This window comes from Solanum tuberosum, unplaced genomic scaffold, assembly GCF_000226075.1.
Source record: "Solanum tuberosum cultivar DM 1-3 516 R44 unplaced genomic scaffold, SolTub_3.0 scf00377, whole genome shotgun sequence".
Taxonomy (NCBI): domain Eukaryota; kingdom Viridiplantae; phylum Streptophyta; class Magnoliopsida; order Solanales; family Solanaceae; genus Solanum; species Solanum tuberosum.
Window position 1 is genome coordinate 62,952 of NW_006239302.1, and position 22,274 is coordinate 85,225.

Below are 22,274 nucleotides of genomic sequence, written 5' to 3' on the forward strand. Positions count from 1 at the left end.
GAGAGGGGAACGAAAATATATGTATATATACAATTTTCTCTCGCTTTATACAAACACAAACGCACTTTATACACTTGCGTTTGTATAAAAAACGAGAGAGGCGAGGGAGAGAACGAGAGTGGCGAGCGAAATTCACCAGGAGAGAGGTGAAATAGCAACAGTTTGCTATGAGGTACAATTAAATCAAATTATATTTATAGCATTTAATTTGAATAAATAGTTTGCTATTATGTACAATTTTCACATAAAAATACCCCTCGGTCAATCTTTTTGGTTCACTATTACCCTTTAAACTAATAGCCTTATATTTTTAAATTATTATTATTAATTATTATGTAGCGTCTTTCTATTGGATAAAGTTTAATTTCAACCCACCAAACTTTCTCCTACCCTACCCGACCCATATTGACATCCCTTAACCCAAACTCAATTACAAGATCCATTGGAAATAAAAAAGATTGAACTATCTCTTCTCCCCTAAACCTAATATCCTATTTTTCTTCTTCCCCTTTTCTTATTAAGCCATTTCAAGATCAATTTCACCCAAAATAACCATAAGTTGTTGTAATTATAAGGCACGTAAACACTATGGTCCCTCTATAATCATAATTTATTTTCTTGAAAGGCTAATTACACCTATAACACCTCCTGCATTTTGGGAAAACACTTATGTATAGTGACATTGTTTTATATTGGTGTGACCATTAGTGCATAATTAACATGGATGAAATCGTCAAATAAAAGCTTCAGATATTCTGTCCAGAATATGCATTCAAATATTCAATTACTCAAGAGGAATCTGCAGGATTATGTTGGGGTAGATGAGATGCATTTAGCTTTTTTGAGTAACTAGTTATGTACAATTGATGTTGGATGATATTTTTTTGCTAGAAACTCGTTGTTTACAATGCCATTGTTAAATTCAAGGTTCATCATAATGTGGATAAAATAGATTATGTGTTTAAGGATAAAATAAATTGGGTGAAATTGATTTTGAAATCGCTTAATAAGAAAAGGGGAAGAAAAAAAATAGGATATTAGGTTTAGGGGAGAAGAGATGATTCAATCTTTTTTATTTTTAATGGATCTTGTAATTGGGTTTGGATCAAGGGATGTCAATATGGGTCGGGAGGGGTAGGAGAAAGTTTGGTGGGTTGGAATTAAACTTTATCCAATAAAAAGACGCCACGTAATAATTAATAATAATAATAATTAAAAAATATAAGGTTGTTAGTTTAAAGGGTAACAGTGGACCAAAAAGATTGACTGAGAGGTATTTTTAAACCTTTTCGAATAGTATAGGGATATTTTTGGCCCTTTTCCGTTTAATAAAAGCTTATCTTTTTGCATGCAAATCGAAATAAGATTTAAAATTAATCTTAGATGTAGGAGAGTTATTGGATGATCCATCTATTTGCAGGAAACTTGTTGGGACTCTATTCTATTCTACTTTCTACCTGACTAATTATTGTTCAGACATCGCTTACACTTACAACATAGGAGGGAGTGATCAGCCGATTTTTATATGGACAAGCCGAGATTATCTCACTTAGAAGTTGCTTTTCGGATTTTGCGATACACCAAAACCTCACCGGAAAGAGATTGATTCTTGTCTACGTCATTATCAACTGATTGATGGTCTATATCTTTTAGACTATAGTTAATGGATACTCTTAAATCATAATTGTAATTATATAAACTATGATTCTATACTAGAATTTTTTTAAATAATAAAATTTATAAAATAATAACCTTAATTTTTTTTCAAAAAGTCGATGGGTGGTGAAGCTTCTTTTAGGCGAAATTCTTCGGCATCATCTTAAAATTGGCACAACCTTTTACTTATACCCCTCAAGTAAGCATGTACATTTTGAATATTTAACCTACTAAAAAAAATATGTAAACACTCGTGATCAATTAAATTGGCTAACTTATTGAAATATCTCAAACCTTTATTTTATAGACAAAACTTTACATGCATAATTTATGTTCGATAGGGAATAAAAAAAATTGCTCGGTGAATATTCTTAAGCAAAGCTATTGTAAAAAAGAATTGCCAAATGAGATTAATAAATTTAAGACCTATCTCTTGTGGATACCATTCCTGTTTAAAATATACTCTATTGAGTTTTCAAATAATTATTTAAAGTTCATTTAGTTTTGACGTGCTAATTTTCCTCCTCGTTTAGAGTTTCACGTTTGAAATTAAGGAAGTATAATCTACAAGCTATTACAGTGGACCGAGATTTACTCAATACACATTCAAGTTGAGTTTCACATTTGAAATTCTATTATAATGGAACGGGATTTATTCTGTACGCATACTCAATACATTTTCTTATTAACAACAATCTATATATATACTGACATAAGGTACCTTACGCAATATTGACATTCAATTGAGTACTGAGTATTGACAACAACCAAGTTGGTTGCCAATTATTGCAGATTAAAGTCCACATTTATTTTGGAAAGTATTACTCCTTCCGCCCAAAAAACTGATTGCCATACTATTATTTATAGGAATATATGTATAGTCACATTCACATGTTCTATTAATTTTAGTAAATATGGTCATATGCGTTTTAAGTATTATATGAGTAGTCATTAATCAAAAGTATATAAAAATACGAATTTATATTTCTTTCGTTTCAATTTGTTTGACTAACATTTTTTTTTTGTTAATTTAAAAAGGAATGAACCTTTCCTTTTCTTAATGACTCTCTAATTTCAAAAATCTTCTTTATTTTCTTAAATTTCGTGTCAAGTTCTAATCAGTATTGCCAATAATTTTCCTTTGCTGGTATTTTTAGTACTTTCTTTAAGTTGTACAAACATATTGATTCTGTTTTTTTTTCCGCCCAACTGTTTAGAAATGTTTGATAGAACAAATTAATTTTACACTACTTTAGGCCAATAAAGCAGGTAAGAAATTAATGCACTTTCATTTGCGGTTGTAAAATTATGTTTGATTATAGGAACTTTATTTCAAAAAAAAAAAAAAAAAAACTTGCTATAATTTGATGTGTTCTCCTGTATGTTCTCTGTTTTTTTTTTTACACTTCAGAGTAATCTAATATAGCTTGACTATAGGGACGACTATTTAAGTATTAAAAGATACGAACTTTGACAGCTTTTTATTGATCATTAATCTCATTTTCACATGACTCATTCAGGGACCCCAGTTTAGACAGATGAGGTAAACTTCACGGCAACAAAAGCTATAATTCAAGATTACAGAAGATGAACCACTTCTACAGTTTTATGCCTTCTGAGAAGCGCCACCAATGCATAAGCTTCACATCAGGTTCCCTTTCAAAATATCATAAAACTGCACCGGCATCTTCTTAGGCCCAGCACAAGTTTCCTGAGAAAAGTAACATTTCGACTGTTACTAGGGGTGTCAAATATGTGAGTTTAATTGAATTTGGACATATCAAAATAGACTGAATTAATAAATGTGGGGAGTAAGATTACTTGGGCTGAAATGAGTTGAGTCAAAATGAGCAGGTCAAGATGGGTTAATCAATGGACAGGTCATGTTTTCATGTGCTAATTTTGGCACCCTAACTGTACGTTACTAGTCCAAAGTAAGGGGTCTATGTCCAAGTGGCGTTGAGATCAATATGGTGTGTTTTCTTTTTCAAGAAAATGGCCAGTGACTCATTTGTTGAAAGGGAAACCATACCTCTATGGCAGCTGCCAAGCGCAAAATGGATGCTTCACACCATGGACGCCCAATGAGCTGCATGCCTATGGGAAGTCCTTGCTTGTCATAGCCAACCTGACATACACCATTCCAACAAAAATTTAAAACAGTAGAGATATTATTGGTAGCGCCATAATTATAGTTTGCACATGGTGAATGAAGTCAATATAAATTAATCTGCTTAGCTATAATTAGGCCAAGTCCATTGGTCAAGAATATATAACCACAACACTTTTAACGATTGTGTTTTTATAGTTAAGACTTAAAGAGTTTAGAAAATGTTAACATAGGATCCTTTTGTAATGCAATTTTATATCCCGCTCAGACTTTCCAGCCAGGACATGGGCTTAAACGAAACTAGACAATTTTTTGTGCAGTTCAGTATTAACAACTTTTCCAGCGAACAAAAGCCTTAAATTAACTAATGTAGATGTTTAACAAGAGATAAGAGCAGATACTGCAGTAATCTTTCAACATAGAGGGTATCTGGAGTTCTGGACCACGTATAAAATTTAGTTTGCCTCAGACATTGAGCTTTTCAATATTCCAGCAAGTTATTTTTACTCAATCTGCAGTTAGTCTAGATTCCCAAGTACATAGGATAAAGATGCTATGCTTACAGGGACAGAAATTGCAGGAAAGCCCAGAAGATTTCCTGCTAATACGAACCGCATAAGACTTCCTGGAAGAGAGAGTGTGAGAACAAAAAACAACATGAGATTGTAAAGTAGTACCTATCCAAAATAAGAAAGAAGGATAATGCATAAGAATTTGCAGATAACTAATAGTTTAAAAAATTCACATAGGTGCTATGCTACAGTTAAGATTTAAGAATATCTAAATAGAGGATCATCCTTCTTAAATCAGTATGTGCAACAAGGGGGGAAAATACTTCATCTGTAAGAGCATCCCATTTCCAACCAAAATGTTTGGAGTTCGAATAACCAAGGGAAAAGTGGGATAAATTACTGTTGTCTCGGGAGGGGGGGAAGGTTTGGGGGTCTGGGGTTTACCAAGTTGAAGAGAGAGAAAAAATTGTGTGTGGAACTACTCTATAGTGCTCATATGATCAATCTTTTCATACTCAGTTAGCTATCAAGCAGTTGACAGCATCACCCAAACAGATAAACCAGTGTATCATAATTCATAACGACATACCTGAAACCCGCAAATTGGTCTCTCCAACTGTAAGAGCAGCTGGTGATATTATGGGCGCCGTCATGCTGAAATATTGGGAAACAATTGTCAGCTAAAGATGGTTTCACAGATAGTCATATTTCAACAGCAGAAAATAACGAACAAACCTGCTGTTTTTCACATATATGTATATTTTTCAAAGACATTAACTTTTATGAGTATACACAGCATTTTAAAGGTTTGATATCTAGATTTGACATCATCAAAGGAATCAATCTTCAACTATCACCTTCTTGTTGTTCCAGTTAAAGAAAAATCTTATTCATGCTTCATCACTGACCAAATTCAATAATTTAATAGGAATAGTGAGGGAAATAATGCTATTCACAAGCGTCTATCCAATGAAAAACAGAAAAAAAAGGAAAGAAGAACATCAGAGAAACTAAAGGAAGCATCTGCAGATTAGGTGCATGCACATAAAGAGATATGTGTAATATTTTTACAAGACGGTCATTCAAATGAATAATAAGGTGTTTTTACCAAGAAAGTGATAACAAAATTTATCCACTAAGCCCAAATATAGGAATGTGGTTACATACGCAGTAGTAGGTGTCACAATGATATCCACCTTCTTGAAAATCTCCACGTAGAAATGCATTAACCTTCGCCTGAAATATTAAGAGAAATTATCATGTATTGTACTTAAAAACTTTACATGTTGCCTATATCAGAAGAGAATGCACTTCTAGCCTAATTGATAACTGAATTAAATACCAAGAATTATTGAAATGCATGCTTTCATTAGTATAAGACACAAGAGGATAAACAAGATTAGAGAGAACAACAGAGCAGCTAAAAATCATAGAGCATAAAAGCTACAGGCTTTCTCTTTCTTATTTTCATCCTACCTACGTTCTTTGAAAAGAAATAAAACCTATCTAGATGATTTTAACACATAGTATTAAGCCCAAGATTGATCATGAAAAAAATTAGGAAGACTAATAGTCACTTTCTTACATAAAGGAGATTATGATATTTCTTGAGCAAATTTATGAGTAGCAACGTAACTAATGGATCCAAAATAAAATATACCAAAAAGATTTAATATCATTCTCATCAGATACAAGCAGGCAATGGTAATGAGAATCTCGTGCCATTGACAAGATTTTTCTGTCTTTTTATGCAACCGTTGCCCGAAAGTACAGAAAACCACTGTCTTAGACTTTCAAAACAAGTAACAAATGATCAAGCTATGCACATCTCTGTTCAAATATCTTTTTAAATGCCAATAAATTTGCAGTGCAGATCAAATTCAGAATTTGATAACTTATGCCCCACCTAAGACACTGAGCAGCAACATAATCCGACGCTGAATATGTTTGAAAAAGGGCCAGATTTATCCTACTGTCATATGTTAATCTTGCTAATTTCCTGAAATCAGGTGAACATATCATTATATAAAGGGAAAGCTGCAAGGTATTCATCAAGAAGAATATGAATAATGCCATCATGTCATGTACTATCCCAGACAAGCCAGATCAAGCACATGAAAGACCTGCTCAGTAAGGTAAACATACCCATCCTCAAGGTCAGGATTCAGCTGAGATAATGCTTCAGAGCCAATCGAAACAACATGTGCAATGAACATCTCATGCAACTCTGGTATTACAATCTCTAACGTCTTCAATTAAGGGAAGAAAGACAAAACCCTTTTAGAAATAGGAAAGAGCTAGATAGAAAGAAAATAGTTAGTCACAAAATTGATGCTCACAAGACTCCTGAACTCTATGAGAGCAGATGGAAGATGAACAGGGACAATTCCTTGACATAACCAAAGAATTGGATATGGGAAATAAACTTACTTTACACCCATGTTTTTCTGATAGCTGGTTTAGAATATCCTCACACTTATCAGATATTTCAGTTGAGAAAACATCATTGAACCACTGAAGGAGGAAGTCAAGAGATAATTTAATTGTTACAAGAAAGTTACATTTCAGACACTTCTCTACCAGAAAAGCAATTACCTCAGTATACTTCCCCAAGCGCAGTGATCCAGTAGAGCACCAGCTCCCACATGAACTTAAATTTGGTAAACAAGGGAGGGGCTGAAACATAGTAACGGATTTCAATGGAATTAGGCACATGCACAACTCAGCTTTGAAACTCACAAGTTGAAAATTACCTTCACAAAATGAAACATAACTCCAGAATAATCTGAATAAGAAGTACAATGCTCCCTAGTTCATCTAAACTACAAAAAGTCATTAGAATCAACCTCTTACTTTGTACTCTCAAGAGCTGATGTTTAGGTCCTACTACATTAGCTAGAAGTTACTTTCTTCAGTATTGTAATTCACGTAACCTGGCTATTGCAGGAGTTGCACAGCTTCAGGATTTCTATCTCCAGAATTTATCCAGAGGCCAGAAAAAGACTGAAACTACCACTCGAGAAGCCTTTCTCTCCAAGGTTTACATACTACAAGGGTTCCCAACACTAAGAAGTTGTATAACAACTCTTCTTTTTAGATTTCTTGTGGGTTTTTACGATACTAGAGAAATTAGAGCAGATGGTCAATCAATTTATATTCTGTGACATTTTAATGAAATAGAGGAAATTAAAAAACAAATGAAGCATCATACAATATAGATTGTAATGATGAGCATGCAATATTCTTGGGTAATTACCGGTTTCAATGAAACTCTCTCAGCAGGAGAAGATCCTAAAATTGCAGCATACCTGATAGTAAGATATCACGACTTAGCTTTCTGGAAATGTTTATCTAAGCTCATATAAGGCAAAAAGTAGAAAAATCCTGATTAGTTTGAGATTAAGGAGTAGTTGATTGATAGATTGATTAACTTGCATAGTTGGAGGAAGGAATCTTGTATGTTTACTACTTTCATCTCTCAAAGCATAAATAGAGTAGGAAACACACTCTGTCCCATCCCCAAGATAAAGGGAGGTAAGCCCTCTAAGATTCTTTAATCGAGTAGATTTAAGCAAAATAAAGCAGAACTGGATACGCACAAATACTGTGAGAAACACAATCAAACCTTCTGCTGATAGTAGCACTTCACAGGCATATAATATGAATTCAAGTACTAGGATGAGTTGTAATCACAAACTACATAACTGCACATTCTTCCCCAGTGATGAGGCCAATTTGCATTGTCACATCACCATTTATAGAACTATAAGAACTGGACTTCGAAAACAAGTACACTTTGGAACATTCAAAACCGTTAACTACTTACACCAAAATGGCATCCTCAACAGTTGCTGTGATAGGTCCAACAATTGCCACTGTTCCACTATGATATAGCAACCTGAAAAAAAAAACTGATGAGACTAAAGATTTACCTATTTAAGACTTACAAAGCTAGTGCGAAAATAATGAAGTATGTATAGTAGATTCACAATTTAGTTGACAAAAAAGCAACATTTTTGCACATATAATTGCTAAAAAAAATAAAATATTTATTTTGCCATAGAAGGAACTTCAAGAAAAAATCTTTTATTTACAATAATCGTGTTGGGGCTAGCTTGCACGCACATCAATGACTTCATCAGGTACCTGTACCTCCCACCAACACTAGTACCGGATAACTCTACCCCCACCATGGTTTAAGCAGACCAGAATGCAGACATATAAATTCAGAACTCCTCCGCAGTAGGAGCTCACCCTTTCATGTCAGTCCTTCCATATGTTGTCTTCAAGCCCACCACACCACAAAGGGAAGAAGGAATCCGAACTGAACCTGTAAAAATAAACTTTAGCAAACATGACATAAAAATATTTCATAAGATGACTCACGAGCTACATGGTATCATAGACAACCTCCTCCATCTGTTCCCAGTGCAGCAGAACACAATCCAGAAGCTACAATAGCTGCAGAGCCTGAGGAAGAGCCGCCTGTGTACCTATCTGGAGCATGTGGATTCGTGGTTGTCCTGTCATATAAAGAAATCCTCTCACCCATACTGTTGTTTTGTAGTGTAAACATTTCCTAAATGGAGTTTTAAGTTAAATTGTTAGAATTGTCAGAGTCCATGTACATAGCAATAATTAAGTCCACAATTCAAAAGGAAACATTACTATGAAATCTTTAAGGTTTCTCTTCATGGAAATTTTTTCCCCAGGTTTGCTACTTCATTTAATATTTTTGGCCCAATGTGTGACTTAATTAAATGTTTAGTGAGCTTTAGCATCATGACTTACTTACTATGAAACTGCGGGCATTTCTTACCTATTGTGTACAGCTTGTAAGATAAACTCACCCAAAATTCGCATTATTTCCAGTTGTTCCGAGGGCCAATTCATGCATATTCGTCTTTCCAACCAAAACTGCACCGCAGCATCGTAATCTTGAGACGCAGACAGCATCCTTCTTCACCTCACGAAGCTCGTGAAACCAAGTTGTTCCACCTGTTAGTCATTAAGTATGCAACTAAATCTGGCAAAGAACTATGCTTTGGTGACTAGAACTAGAGTACATACCCTTTGATGGATATGGATAGCAATCAATGTCATCCTTAACTGCTATAAAGATACCATCCAGGATTGATAATTCACTTCCTGCACAAACTCAATGGCTAAGAAATAGTAGCTAAGTAGAGTCAAATGCAGATAGCACTCTAGCAGGCATGAATATTTTTGAATTACAATGGAACAACAGCATACATGTCTCTGCATAAGACCATAAGAAAATATACCCCAGAGTACCTTCTTTAAATCTTTGCGTGGAAGCATCAGCTTGCCTTCTGACTTCATCAGGATCATAAGAAATCAATAGTGGTGCCAGTGGATTCTTGTTGTTAGACTCTTCTATAGCTGAGATGAAGTGCTCTGCTACCTATGACACAATTGTAAAATAAGCTTATCCTAATACATTTATACGGACAGCATGAAAATTGGGAAAACAATGGCTTGCCTGAGATGGAGTTGTAAGCTTAGATTTGTAAGCATATGCGTAATCACGAATCTTCCAATAGCGAAATGGTGCAGTTGGATCAGAAATCCAAATACAGCCTGGATTGTAATCTGGAAGACACTGCAAGGCTAACTCAACGCGTTCTTCAGGTTTCCCATCTTCTTCCAAGCAAAAAACATCAGGTTCTGACTCTAAATCCACATGCCATACAAAGTCAGTTAGTGACTCCAAGTGGCATTGGTTTTATCATAAAATAATCTTGTTATCTCCTTTATTACTCCAGAAATAAACGCCTACCACCGGATATGCTCAACCCACTTCACCTCCACCCCTCTTCCAAATAGAGGTCTTTTATAAGGAAAGAGAAAAAAGGTTGAAACAAAAAAAAGCCTATCTTTTCTTCTTCTTTTTTTTTTGATAAGGAATAGGACAAAAGATAAGCCTATTTAAACAAGCATGTTGACCAAGTCAAGCAGTTCCTTTTCATTATGATGGTCTACTCGTAAACCAAGGATAGCTGAGCGGGAAAAAAATCACACTTTTGAGAAGACGGACAGGAGTGTAGACAACGTAGAGAGAGAAAGCTTCAAGATAAATACTGAAGAAAGAGTGATATCGAAACTAACCTTTAGGAGGAAATTCAGGTATAAACATGGGAGCCTCCGGTATCACAGTATTCTTCAATATCTATCAATCATGAACACTTAACCTTTTCAGTTATCATAGAATATGACATCCCCTTGACATGAATATTTACAACATAAAAACAAATAGAAATTGGACACATTAAGAATCAAACCTCGGTTATTCGGTTCTTGTTCTTCAAGAGAATCAAGATCATTGAACCAATAATTGGTGCTTCAATCAACATGACAAATAACTTCAACCAAAATCCAGTCAGATGTGGAGCTGCATGTCCATAGGTGCAAATTCACAACTGAATAACTCGAAATAACAATACAGAGATTTATAACAACTATTCCCTACCATATGTCTCAAAATGAACTTTGACAAACATTTTAAGATGTACCAATATTCCACCATTTTGATATGAAAATTCCAACTTTATGATACTTTTTTTTTGTGTATTTCCGAATATCTAACTCTTGATTTATTTATGTTTTAACAAACGTATACTAATCTAATACTTGCAATTTAGCTTTTAAAGTCATAAAAAAGGGGAAAAAATAGCAAACAAACTATGAATGACAGAGGGAAGAAGACCTTGAACTCTTTGAGGCTTATACTTAGCGGCCGTCATGTCAACTTCAGTCGCCGGCAACTTCACTAACTTTTTCCCCATTTCTAACAAACAACCGATTCAAACTATTAAAATCGTCGACAATTGATTAATTACTAGTGAAAGAGATGCAGAATTATACTCCAGAACATAGTTGCTTTATAGAGATCCGATTATCGGCAAGCGGTGAAGCCAGCTGTCAACATACTGAAATTGAGTAAGGCATTTGAAAGTCTGAGTATGATGCACCACAAATGACAAAAAAAATGCTTTTTTTTTAATTTCTCTGGAGCAAAGCTTGTTGGGGAGTGGGGAGTTATGGAGAATCGAATTAATTCGTGAAGATACCGCGCCGATTGTGTCATGTTCCCGCCGACAACCGTATTGCGTCGTCTTAAAAGGTCCAGTCTCCCGCCCGATTCCATGTGGCAGTTACTGAGAAAAAAATATTTTTGTTAACAAATTAAGTGTTTAACAAATAGAGGCACAAACAGTTTTTCTGCTATTGAAAAGAAGCTAAAAAAAAAAAATTAATAAAAAAAGCAGAAGCAGAAGCAGAAATAAAATATTATTTTTTCGCAAGACTAAAATATCTTTTTCGTATGTACATATTTAGAAGTACATTAATAGTTGTCTTTTTTTTGTAATTTGACTCTTAAAATCTCTTTTTGAAAAAGATTAATCAAACGCAATTTATTTGTAAAAAACACTTTTCAAATAAACTAGTCAAACACAAATTGTGTTTTATTTAAAAAGCACTTTTCTAAAAAGTCATTTTTTAAAAGTCCTAAAAATAACTTGTTTTTAGTAGTAATGTCAAACAAGTTCTAAGTGCATTTGAATTAACTTATTTTTAAGTATACTATTATTGAGAGTCGTGATTTTAATACGGGATTACGATTATTTGGTGTATTTTCATGTACGTTCTCTTTATCTTTCTTTCTTCCAAAGTTGATCTAATATAGCTTGACTATAAGACGACTATTTAAGTATTAAGGGTCAATTTGGTAGGACGTATTAGAGAAAATAATATTATTGATAGTAATTTTAATATTATTCTATCTCTTGTTTGGTAGTATTTTCAACTTATGAATAACTAATATTTGTATTAATTATACATCATATTTAGTAGTACTATTCTTATACATAAGAAACAATGACATTAGTGATATGAGGTTTATTAATATATGGATTATCATGGTTAAACATAGAGCTGCTCTCGAAGTCTATGGATAATTATGCAATGCCGATATTTTTAGTACACTAAACCAAAAAGTGAATACGAAAGAATCTCAACATAACTAATATTAATGTAATTAATCATAGCATTACTGATACACCATTTTATTACTACTATTTTTATACACCCTACCAAACCACCCAAGGAAATACAAACTTAGACAACTTTTTATTGAACAAGGAAAGGTATAATTCAAGATTACAGTTTTAATAAGCATTCTCAAACCACCAACGTCTGAGTCTGAGAAGCTCCACCATTGTGTATAAGCTCAAAGCGACATCAGGTTCCCTTTCAAAATATCATAAAACTGCACCGGCTTCTTCTTAGGCCCAGCACAAGTTTCCTGAGAAAAGCAACAAATCGACTATTACTAGGGGTATCAAATAAGTGAGTTGGATTGAATTTGAGCGGGTCAAAATAGACTCAATTATTAAAAGCAAGTTAATAAATAGACAGGTCATTAACTCGGAATGTGTTGGAAGGGTCAGATTTTCATGTGATAATTTTGGCATTTCTAACCAAAGTAATTAGGTGTCTTCTTTTTCAAGAAAATGGCAAGTGACTCATTTGTTGGAAGGGTAACCATACCTCTATGGCAGCTGCCAAGAGCAAAATGGATGATTCGCACCATGGACGACCAATGAGCTGCATTCCTATGGGAAGTCCTTGCTTGTCATAACCAACCTGATATACAACATTCCAACAAAATTTTAAAACAGATGGAGATATTATTGGGTACCGTCATAATTAGTATTAACAATTGTGTTTTTATAGTTGATAGTTTTGAAAATGTTACAGAGGAACCTTTTGTAATGCAATTTTATTTCCCGTTCAAACTTTCCAGGGCATAGGCTTCAACTAAACTAGACAATTTTTTGTGCAGTTCAGCATTAACAACTTTTCCAGGGAACAAGGGCTTTAAATTAACTGATGTAGACATTTAAAAAGAGATGAGAGCAGATAATGCAGTAATCTTTTAACATACAGGGTATCTAGACCGTGTATAAAATTTAGTTTGCCTCCAACGTTGATATTTTCAATATTCCGGCAAGTTATTTTTACTCAATCTGCAGTTAGTCTAGATTCCCAAGTACATAGGATAAAGATGCTATGCTTACAGGGACAGAAATTGCAGGAAAGCCCAGAAGATTTCCTGCTAATACGAACCGCATAAGATTTTCTGCGTGTGAGGACAAAAACTAATATAAGATTGTAAACAGTAAAGTAGTACCTATCCAAAATAAAATAATAAAGTAGTTCATTAAAAAAAAAAGGAGGATAATGCATAAGTAGTTTGCAGCTAACTATAGTTTTAAAAATTCACACTGGTACCAGTTGCCACACAGTAAAGAATATTTTTAAAAAGAAGACCATCCTTCTTAAATCAGTATGTGCAAGAAGTTACTCCAGTTGTAAGAGCATCTCATTTCCAACCAAAATTTTTGGAGTTCGAATAACCAAGGGAAAAGTGGAGGAATCACTGTTGTCCCGGGGAGGGAGGGAAGGTTTGGGAGTCTATAACAAACGCAATAACGACCAACTGATCACTATATTAATTACTGAACTAGATTACAACAACTACTGATTACATAAAAACTGCAAGGAAATGAGAAGAAACAGAGAAGAGATGAGAAGAGAATTACAGAAGAAAATAGAGATGAGAAATAGAGATCCAACGAAACACCATAGCCTCCTTTTTCTACGCATAGAGATAATAGATTTATAACAGATACTTCCTACTCCACTTGCCGTATATTTAGCGCACACTTTGCCCCACGTTCTGTTAGACAAAGTCAACAAATCTTTTAGATGGTATTTTCACACGGTTACTCCTTCTAGGCTGAATAAAATTATCTTCCGATTTAGCCCTGCTGTCCTCCACGTCATCACTATGGTTCATAACAGAGTCTGGGGTATACCAAGTCGAAGACAAAAGACAGTGTGCACAATCACTCTATAGCGCTCATATGATCAATCTTTTCAGATTCAGTTAGACATCAAGCAGATAACAGCATCTCCCAAACACATGAAGTATATCATAACGACATACCTGTAATGGGCATATTGGTCTCTCCAACTGTAAGAGCAGTTGGTGATATTATGGGCGCCGTCATGCTGAAGAATTGGGAAAACAATTGTTAGCTAAAGATGGTTTCACAGATATTCATATTCCAGCAGAAGAAAATAATGAACAAACCTGTTGATTTTCACATATATGTATACTTTTCAAAGATATTAACTTTGATGAGTATACACACAACATTTTAAAGGTTAGATATCTAGATTTAACATCATCAAAGTAATCAATCTCCAACTATCATCTTCTTGTTGCTCCAGTTAAAGAAAAATCTTATTCATGCTTCAATCTTCATCACTGACCAAATTCAATAATTTAATTGGAATCGTGAGGGAAGTAATGCTATTCACTAGCATTACAGATTAGGTGGATGCACATGAAGAGATGCGTAAAACATTTTATAGATGGTCATTCAAGTGAATAATAAAGTGTTCTTTACCAAGAAAGCGATAACAAACTTCGTGCACTATCACCAAAAGATAAGAATGTGGTTAGTACATACGCAGTAGTAGGTGTCACAATGATATCCACCTTCTTGAAAATCTCCATGTGGTAATACATTAACCTTTGCCTGAAAGAATTAGAGAGATTATATCTAATAACTTATTGTTAGTTGAATAAAATGCCAAGAATGATTGGAATGCATACTTTCATTAGTATATGATACAAGAGAGAATAAACAAGATTAGAGAGAACAACACAGCGACCAAAATCTTAGAGCATAAAGCTACTGCCTTTTTTTTTAATCCTACCTACATTCTTATGAAAAGAAATGAAACCTATCTAGATGATTGTTAACACATAGTATTAAGCCCAACACCGATCATGAAAAAGAAAAATAGGAAGACTAATAGTCACTTTCTTACGTAAAAGAGATTGTGATTTTTCTTGAGCAAATCTATGAGTAGTAACCTAACCTATGGATCCAAAAAAGGTAATACCCAAAAGATCTACCTTCATTCTCACTGGATACAAGCGGGCAATGGTGATGAGAATCTTGTGTCATTGACAAGATTTTTCTCTTTATTTATGCAACCAGAAACAACCTCTACCCTACAAAAGGTAGGGTAAGGCCTGCATACATCTTACTCTCCCTAGACCTCACTTGTGGAATCACACCGGGTAAGTTCTTGTTGTATTTATGCAGCCATTACCCAAAAGAACAGAAACATTGTCAGAGACTTCCAAAGCAAGTAACAAATGATCAAGCTATGCACATCTCAGTTCAAATAAATCTTTAGATGCCACTAAATTTGCAGTGCATATCAAATTCAGAATTTGCTAAATCATCCCCCACCTTAGACACTGAGCAACAACATAATCCGACGCTGTAAATGATCGAAATAGTGCCAGATTTATCCGAGCGTCATTTGTTAATCTCGCTGATTTCCTGGAAATCAGGTCAAGAACAGATTATTATATAAATGCAGAGCTGCAATGTATTCATCAAGAAGAACATGAATAATGCCATCATGTCATGTACTGCCACAGACAAGCCAGCTCAAGCACATGAAAGACCTGCTCAGTAAGGTAGACATACCCATCTTCAACGTAAGGATTCAGCTGAGATAGTACTTCAGAGCCAATAGAAACAATATGTGCATTGTGCATCTCATGCAACTCTGGTATTACAATCTCTATCGTCTTCAATTAAGGGAAAGACAACAATTTAAGATAAAACAGAAATGGGAAAATGATAGATACAAAGAAAATAGATAGTCACAAAATTGAGGCTCATAAGACCCCCTTAACTCTAAGCAAGCAAGATTGAAGATGATTACTTGACAGAATCAAAGAATTGGATATGGGAAATAAACTCACTTTACACCCATGTTTTTCTGATAGCTGATTAAGAACATCCTCACACTTCTCAGATATTTCAGTTGAAGAAACATCATTGAACCACTGCAGAAGGAAGTCAAGAAACAATATAACTGTTACAAGAAATTTACATTTCAGACACTTCTCCACAAGAAAGCAATTACCTCAGTATACTTCCCAAAGCACAGTGATCCCAGAGAGCACCAGCTCTCACTTGAACTTAAATTTGGTAAACAAGGGAGGCCCTGAAACATTGTAAGAAACACTAAAGGACTTTAATGGAATAAATACATGCACAACTCAGCTCTGAAATTCATAGGGTGAAATTACTTCTTAAATATGAAACACAGCCCAGAATAATCCAAATAAGAAGTATAATGCTCCCTAGATCATCTATACAAGAAAAAGGTGTTAGAAAGCCACCTCTTTCTTTGTACTCTCGAGGACTGATGTTTAGGTCCTACTACAACAGCCAGAAGTTACTTTCTTCAATATCCTAGTTCACATAAGCCCGGTATTTCAGGAGTTGATAGATTCAGGATTTCTGTCTGCAGAATTTATCCAGAGGCGAGAAAAAGACTGGCAGTACCACTGGAGAAGCCTTTCTCTCCACGGTAGAATCAAAGGGTTCCCAACACTAAGAAGTTGTATATCAACTCTTTCCTCAGATTTCCTCTGGGGTTTTAAGATATGGGACAAACTAGGGTAGATGGTCGATCAATGCCTTTGGAGGAACATGCTTAGAAAACTCTATAAAATCACTTTGTATTCTATGACATTTTAACGAAAAAGAGGAAATGAAAAAAATTTAAATAAAAAGACACATCATACTATCTAAGATTATAATGATTAGCATGCAATTTCTGAGGTAATTACCGGTTTCAAAGAAACTCTCTCAGCAGGAGAAGATCCTAAAATTGCAGCATACCTGATAGTAAGATATCACGACTTAGCTTTCTGAAATGTTTATCTTAAGCTCATTGAAGGCAAAAAGTAGAGAAGTCCTGGTTAGCTAGAGTTTAAGGAGTAGTTGATTGATAGAATGATTAACTCACATAGTGGGAGGACGGAGTCTTGTATATTTACTACTTTCATCTCTCAAAGAATAAATAGAGCAGGGAACACACTTTCTCCCATCCCCAAGATAAAGGGGGAAAACCCTCTAAAAAAATTTATGAGGGTAGATTTAAGCAAAATAAAGCAGAACCGGATATGCAGAAATAATGAGAGAAACGCAATCAAACCTTCTGCTGATAGTAGCACTTCACATGCATATTATATGAATTCAAGTACTAGGGCAAGTTATTTTCACAAGCTACATAACGGCACATTCTTCCACAGTGGTGATGGTCAAGCCGTGTTGCATTATCGCAGCACCATTTATAGAACTATAAGCACTGGACATTAAAAAACCATTTACTACTTACATCAGTATGGCATCCTCAACAGTTGCTGTGAGAGGTCCAACAATTGCCACTGTTCCATAATGAAATATCAACCTGGCAAAAACAAAGAACGCGTGAAAATAACAAAGTATGTGCATAGAAAATTTACAATTAAGTTAACAAAAGGTAACATATTTGCACATATAATTGATACAATTAGGCAAAAAATAGAATATTCATTTTGACATAGAAGGACCTTCAAGAAAAAACCTTTTATTTACAATAATCGTGTTGAGGAGGAGGATGATTAGACTGGACATGGCACAGTTTCAGCTTAGCGATGACATGACCTTAGATAAGAGGGTGTGGAGGACACAAATTAGGGTAGAAGCTTAGTAGGGAGCAGTTTCTTGTCTTGCTCACTAGGTACATATACCTCCCACTAGCACAAGTACCGGATAACTCTACCTACCAAGGTTTAGATAGATCAGAAAGGAGGCGCATAAATTCAAAACTCTTCTGCAATAGGAGCTCACCCTTTCATGTCAGTCCTTCCATATGTTGTCTTCAAGCCCACCACACCACAAAGGGAAGAAGGAATCCGAACTGAACCTGTAAAGCATAAACTTTAGCAAACATGACATACAAAGATTTCATAAGATGATTCAGAGTTACATGGTATCATCGACAACCTCCTCCATCTGTTCCCAGTGCAGCAGAACACAGTCCAGAAGCTACAATAGCTGCAGAGCCTGAGGAAGAGCCGCCTGTGTACCTATCTGGAGCATGTGGATTCCTGGTTGTCCTGTTAATTAAGCAAATCCACCACCCATACTGCCGTTTATAATGAAAAAACATCTCCTAAACAGAGTGGAATGTTAAATTGCTATATATAATTGTCAGAATTCAGGTACATAACAATAATTAAATCCACAATTCAAAAGGAAACAGTTCTGAGAAATCTTTAAAAAATTGGCAGAGTTCACGTACATAGCAATAATTAAGTCCACAATTCAAAAGGAAACAGTACTATGAAATCTTTAAAGTTTCTCTTCGTGGCAAATTTATTCCCCAGGTTTTCTACTTCATTTAATATTTGACCAAATGTGTGACTTAAATAAATGTTAAGTGAACTTTAGCATCATGACTTACATACAGTGAAACAACGAGAATTTCTTGTCTATTGTGTACAACTTGTAAGCTAAACTCACCCAAAATTCGTATTATTTCCAGTTATTCCAAGGCCCAATTCATGCATATTTGTCTTTCCAACCAAAACTGCCCCACAATTTCGTAATCTTGAGATGCAGACAGCATCCTTCTTCACTTCATGAATCTCGTGAAACCAAGTTGTTCCACCTGTTAGCAGAGGCGAAGTCAGAATTTGAAGCTTATAGGTTCTAGAATTTTTAATCTTCTTAAATTACTGAGTTCTAAATTAATAATTTGTGCATATTCAATAAAAAAAAATTAAGACAAATACAGAGTTTGAACCAAAGCTACTGGGTTCGACCAAACCCATAGCCAACACTCTGCCCTCCGCCCTTGTCTGTTAGTCATTAAGTATGTAACTAAATCTAGCAAAGGACTATGCTTTGGCAACTAGAGCTAGAGTACATACCCTTTGATGGATATGGATAGCAATCAATGTCATCCTTAACTGCTATGAAGATACCATCAAGGATTGATAATTCACTTCCTGCACAAACCTAACCACTAAGAAATAGTAGCTGAGTAAAGTAACAAATGCAGATAGCAGGCCTGACATGTTTTTGTAATACAATGGCACAATAGCATACATGTCTGTATATGACCATAAAAAAGTTTACACCCGTGTACCTTCTTCAAATCTTTGTGTGGAAGCAGCGGCTTGCCTTCTGACTTCATCAGGATCATAAGAAATTAGTAGCGGCGCCAGTGGATTCTGGTTGTTAGACTCTTCTATAGCTGAGATGAAGCTCTCTGCTACCTAAGACACAAATGTAAAAATTAGCTTATCCTAATGATACATTTATATGAACATCATGAAAACAGGGAAAACAATGACTTGCCTGAGATGGAGCTGTAAGCTTAGATCTGTAAGCATATGCATAATCACGAATCTTCCAATAGCGGAATGGTGCAGCTGGATCAGTAATCCAAATACAGCCTGGATTGTAATCTGGAAGACACTGCAAGGCTAACTCAACACGTTCTTCAGGTTTCCCATCTTCTTCCAAGCCAAAAACACTAGGTTCTGACTCTAAATTCACATGCCATACAAAGTCGGTTAGTGACTCCAAGTGGCATTGGTTTTTGAAGTGATTTAGGTCACCATGGATGACCTCAATAGAAGAAAGATAGAGCATAGAGAGAAGAAGGAACAATATGGTATATTGGTGTATGAATTATTGAATATTACATGAGGCCGTTAGCCTATTTTTATAGATGATCTAGAGATGAGATTACCTCACTTAAAAACTAGCTTAACAAACTTAACTAACCGAAAAAATGGTCAAGGAGACACCTTTCTATATTTAGAAACAATTTAACTTTATAATGCACCTTTTGACCTTATAGCCACACAAATGGTCAAAGAGTGTTTTCGACCACAAATTTCAGAAGTACGGTATCACATAAATTGAGACGGAGGAGAATTACATAAGGCTGTTAGCCAATTTATATAGATGATCTTGACATGAGATTAGCTCACTTAATAACTAGAATAACAAACTGATCTAACTGACTATAACTAATTACTGGAAAGATATAAATAGATTAAACTATGCAGTGCTAACTGCTTCTTTAACAGCTTTATCATAAGAAGTTTCTTAACTTTCGTCCCTGTTGTATGCATTTGCCTGTCATCTCCTTTATTCCTCCAGAAATAAACGCCTACCACTCACATATTGTCAAACCCACCTCCGCTTCACCCCTCTTCCAAATAGAGGTCTTTTAAAATGAAAGAGAGAAAAGGTTGAAACAAAAGTAAAGTAAGCCTATCCTTTTTTCCTTTTTCTTTTTTTTGGCTATTGGTATAGAACAAAAGATAAGCCTATTTAAACAAGCAGTTCCTTTTCATTATAATGGTCTATCAGTAAACCAAGGATAGCTGAGCTTGCAAAAAATCAAGATAAATACTGAAGAAAGAATGATATCGCAACAAACCTTGAGGAGGAAATTCAGGTACAAACATGGGAGCCTCTGGTATCACGGTATTCTTGAACCTCTACCAATCATGAACATTTGACCTTTTAGTTATCATAGAATATACAACATAAAGAACAACAGAGACTGGATGCATTAAGAATCAGACCTCGGCTCCTCGGTTCATTTTCTGCAAGAAAATCATGATCATTGAACCAATAATTGGTGTTTCAGCCAACATTACAAATAGTTTTAACCAAAATCCAGTCAGATATGGAGCTGCAAATCCATAGGATCAAATTCACAGTAAATTTTTTGAAACTACCAGTAACTAAATAATAACTTGGTTAACAATACAGAGATTTATAATAACTACTCCCTATCCTCTTGTCTTAAAATGAACTTTGAATGATAGCGAAGACCTTGAATTTTTTGAGTTGTATACTTCACAGTCGTCATGTCAACTTCACTCGCTGGCAACATCACTCTCTTCTTCCCCATCTCTAACAAATAACATAGGCAAACCATTCATATCATCTATTGGTTAATTACTACTCTCTTTGTCTCAATGTATGTGTCACAGTTGAAATTTCAAAAGTAAACCAATTTTTTTTTATCAGAATTTCTTTATATATATGTCTTTTATTAAATATTTTATGTTGTTAATCGTATGATTGTTGTTTCCAAATGCATAAATATTACTTCAAAAGTTTTTGAAGTTCTATTTCCGAAATTTCAACATTACCGCATAAATTGAGACAGAGAATGAGAATTAAAAGAGATGAACAAAATACATACTCCAAAATTCGAAATCTGAAAGTTAAAGGTCTTCGCATTGAATAAAGGCCTTTTTATAAAGCGAGTGAAGACTAAGGAAGACTGCCATTAATTCTTCTTCTGAAAGCGAGGTTGTTGGGGAGTGGCGAATTTCGCACCAGTGGCGTAAGATAGCATGAAATCAGGGGGTCGCAAAGTAACGGAATGGTGTCATGTTCCCGCCGGCATGCGTATTGCCTTGTCTTTTTTCCCAATTGCCATTAATGTAAAGTCCAGTCTCCGGCCGCCGGCAGTTAGTAAGCGAAAGTTGGACTGTTGTTAACAATTTATAAAATTAAGATTGAATTTGTTAGTTTCCTTCTCATTTATGATTTCTTTAATGGTTTCTTGACGCGATTTCTTGAGTGATGTCTTCACGCGTAAAGAGGACAACTGAGAATGATATAGTTTTCTTTTTTTTTGGGGGGCTTATTTTTTTTAATTTCGATTTTAAAATAATTATAGTACTTTTTAATTTTATTCACAAACTACAAAACTGACAGTTTACGGCATCTCTAACCCTACACTCTATTTTACTCTTCAAATATTGAGTTTTCTATTTTTTTTCAGACAATCAACTCCAATCCAATTTTCTATTTTACTCTCTAAAAAAGAATTTTTTTTCTCTCTCCTCGATATTATATTATTATTTTTAATTCATTCTTATTTTCTTATTTCATAATATAAATCATTTATTTCTTTTTCTCAAATAATTACTTTATATATTTTTCATGTGATATAAAAAAAAATTCAAATTCTTTATTTAATATATAAATATATTTTATTCT

The 22,274-nt window shown here is 34.7% G+C and overlaps 2 protein-coding genes across 10 annotated transcripts; both read right to left on the reverse strand.

Annotated features, from left to right (window-relative positions):
* Positions 1-3,102: 3,102 nt before the first annotated feature.
* On the reverse strand, positions 3,103-11,445 carry LOC102603241 (fatty acid amide hydrolase-like). Of its 4 annotated transcripts, none has more exons than XM_006361927.2 (21): positions 11,370-11,445; positions 11,164-11,228; positions 11,006-11,086; positions 10,581-10,690; positions 10,408-10,468; positions 9,782-9,972; positions 9,574-9,703; positions 9,349-9,426; positions 9,129-9,276; positions 8,689-8,801; positions 8,533-8,608; positions 8,105-8,176; positions 7,535-7,586; positions 6,709-6,954; positions 6,424-6,527; positions 6,185-6,277; positions 5,446-5,514; positions 4,868-4,932; positions 4,330-4,391; positions 3,689-3,784; positions 3,103-3,367 (listed from the first exon to the last, which is right to left on the reverse strand). In XM_006361927.2, exons 2-21 carry the CDS (start codon positions 11,171-11,173, stop codon positions 3,299-3,301), a joined length of 1,926 nt encoding a protein of 641 aa, XP_006361989.1. In that variant the 5' UTR covers positions 11,174-11,228; positions 11,370-11,445; the 3' UTR covers positions 3,103-3,298. The 4 variants fall into 4 exon arrangements, with proteins under 4 accessions (XP_006361989.1, XP_006361990.1, XP_006361991.1 ...); XM_006361928.2 differs by having other exon boundaries at positions 6,709-6,792; positions 6,874-6,954; positions 11,164-11,445; XM_006361929.2 differs by having other exon boundaries at positions 6,874-6,954; positions 11,164-11,445.
* An 852-nt stretch (positions 11,446-12,297) lies between these two features.
* Positions 12,298-21,908, reverse strand: LOC102604249 (fatty acid amide hydrolase-like). Of its 6 annotated transcripts, XM_006361930.1 has the most exons (21): positions 21,469-21,908; positions 21,093-21,173; positions 20,840-20,949; positions 20,692-20,752; positions 19,596-19,786; positions 19,384-19,513; positions 19,166-19,243; positions 18,756-18,903; positions 18,237-18,349; positions 18,081-18,156; positions 17,587-17,658; positions 17,036-17,087; positions 16,324-16,404; positions 16,160-16,243; positions 15,879-15,982; positions 15,636-15,728; positions 14,841-14,909; positions 14,312-14,376; positions 13,380-13,441; positions 12,850-12,945; positions 12,298-12,604 (listed from the first exon to the last, which is right to left on the reverse strand). In XM_006361930.1, the coding sequence occupies exons 2-21, from the start codon at positions 21,169-21,171 to the stop codon at positions 12,530-12,532; spliced, it is 1,839 nt and encodes a 612-aa protein (XP_006361992.1). In that variant the 5' UTR covers positions 21,172-21,173; positions 21,469-21,908; the 3' UTR covers positions 12,298-12,529. The 6 variants fall into 6 exon arrangements, 5 of the variants coding, with proteins under 5 accessions (XP_006361992.1, XP_015158275.1, XP_015158273.1 ...); XM_015302789.1 differs by lacking the exon at positions 21,093-21,173 and having other exon boundaries at positions 20,840-20,860; XM_015302787.1 differs by lacking the exon at positions 19,166-19,243.
* Between the last annotated feature and the right edge of the window lie 366 nt (positions 21,909-22,274).

What these genes read in the sequence shown, in the direction of transcription:
- LOC102603241 (XM_006361927.2), bottom strand. An exon ending in GGAAATAATGCGAATTTTGG is followed by an intron (nt 8,802 to 9,128) that starts GTGAGTTTATCT and finishes TTTATATGACAG; the next exon opens with GACAACCACGAATCCACATG. An exon ending in GACCAATTTGCGGGTTTCAG is followed by an intron (nt 4,392 to 4,867) that starts GTATGTCGTTAT and finishes TCTCTCTTCCAG; the next exon opens with GAAGTCTTATGCGGTTCGTA.
- LOC102604249 (XM_006361930.1), bottom strand. Translation starts at nt 21,171, where the DNA reads ATGGGGAAGAAGAGAGTGATGTTGCCAGCGAGTGAAGTTGACATGACG. An exon ending in AAATGAACCGAGGAGCCGAG is followed by an intron (nt 20,753 to 20,839) that starts GTCTGATTCTTA and finishes CATGATTGGTAG; the next exon opens with AGGTTCAAGAATACCGTGAT. An exon ending in CTATCCATATCCATCAAAGG is followed by an intron (nt 18,904 to 19,165) that starts GTATGTACTCTA and finishes CTCTGCTAACAG; the next exon opens with GTGGAACAACTTGGTTTCAC.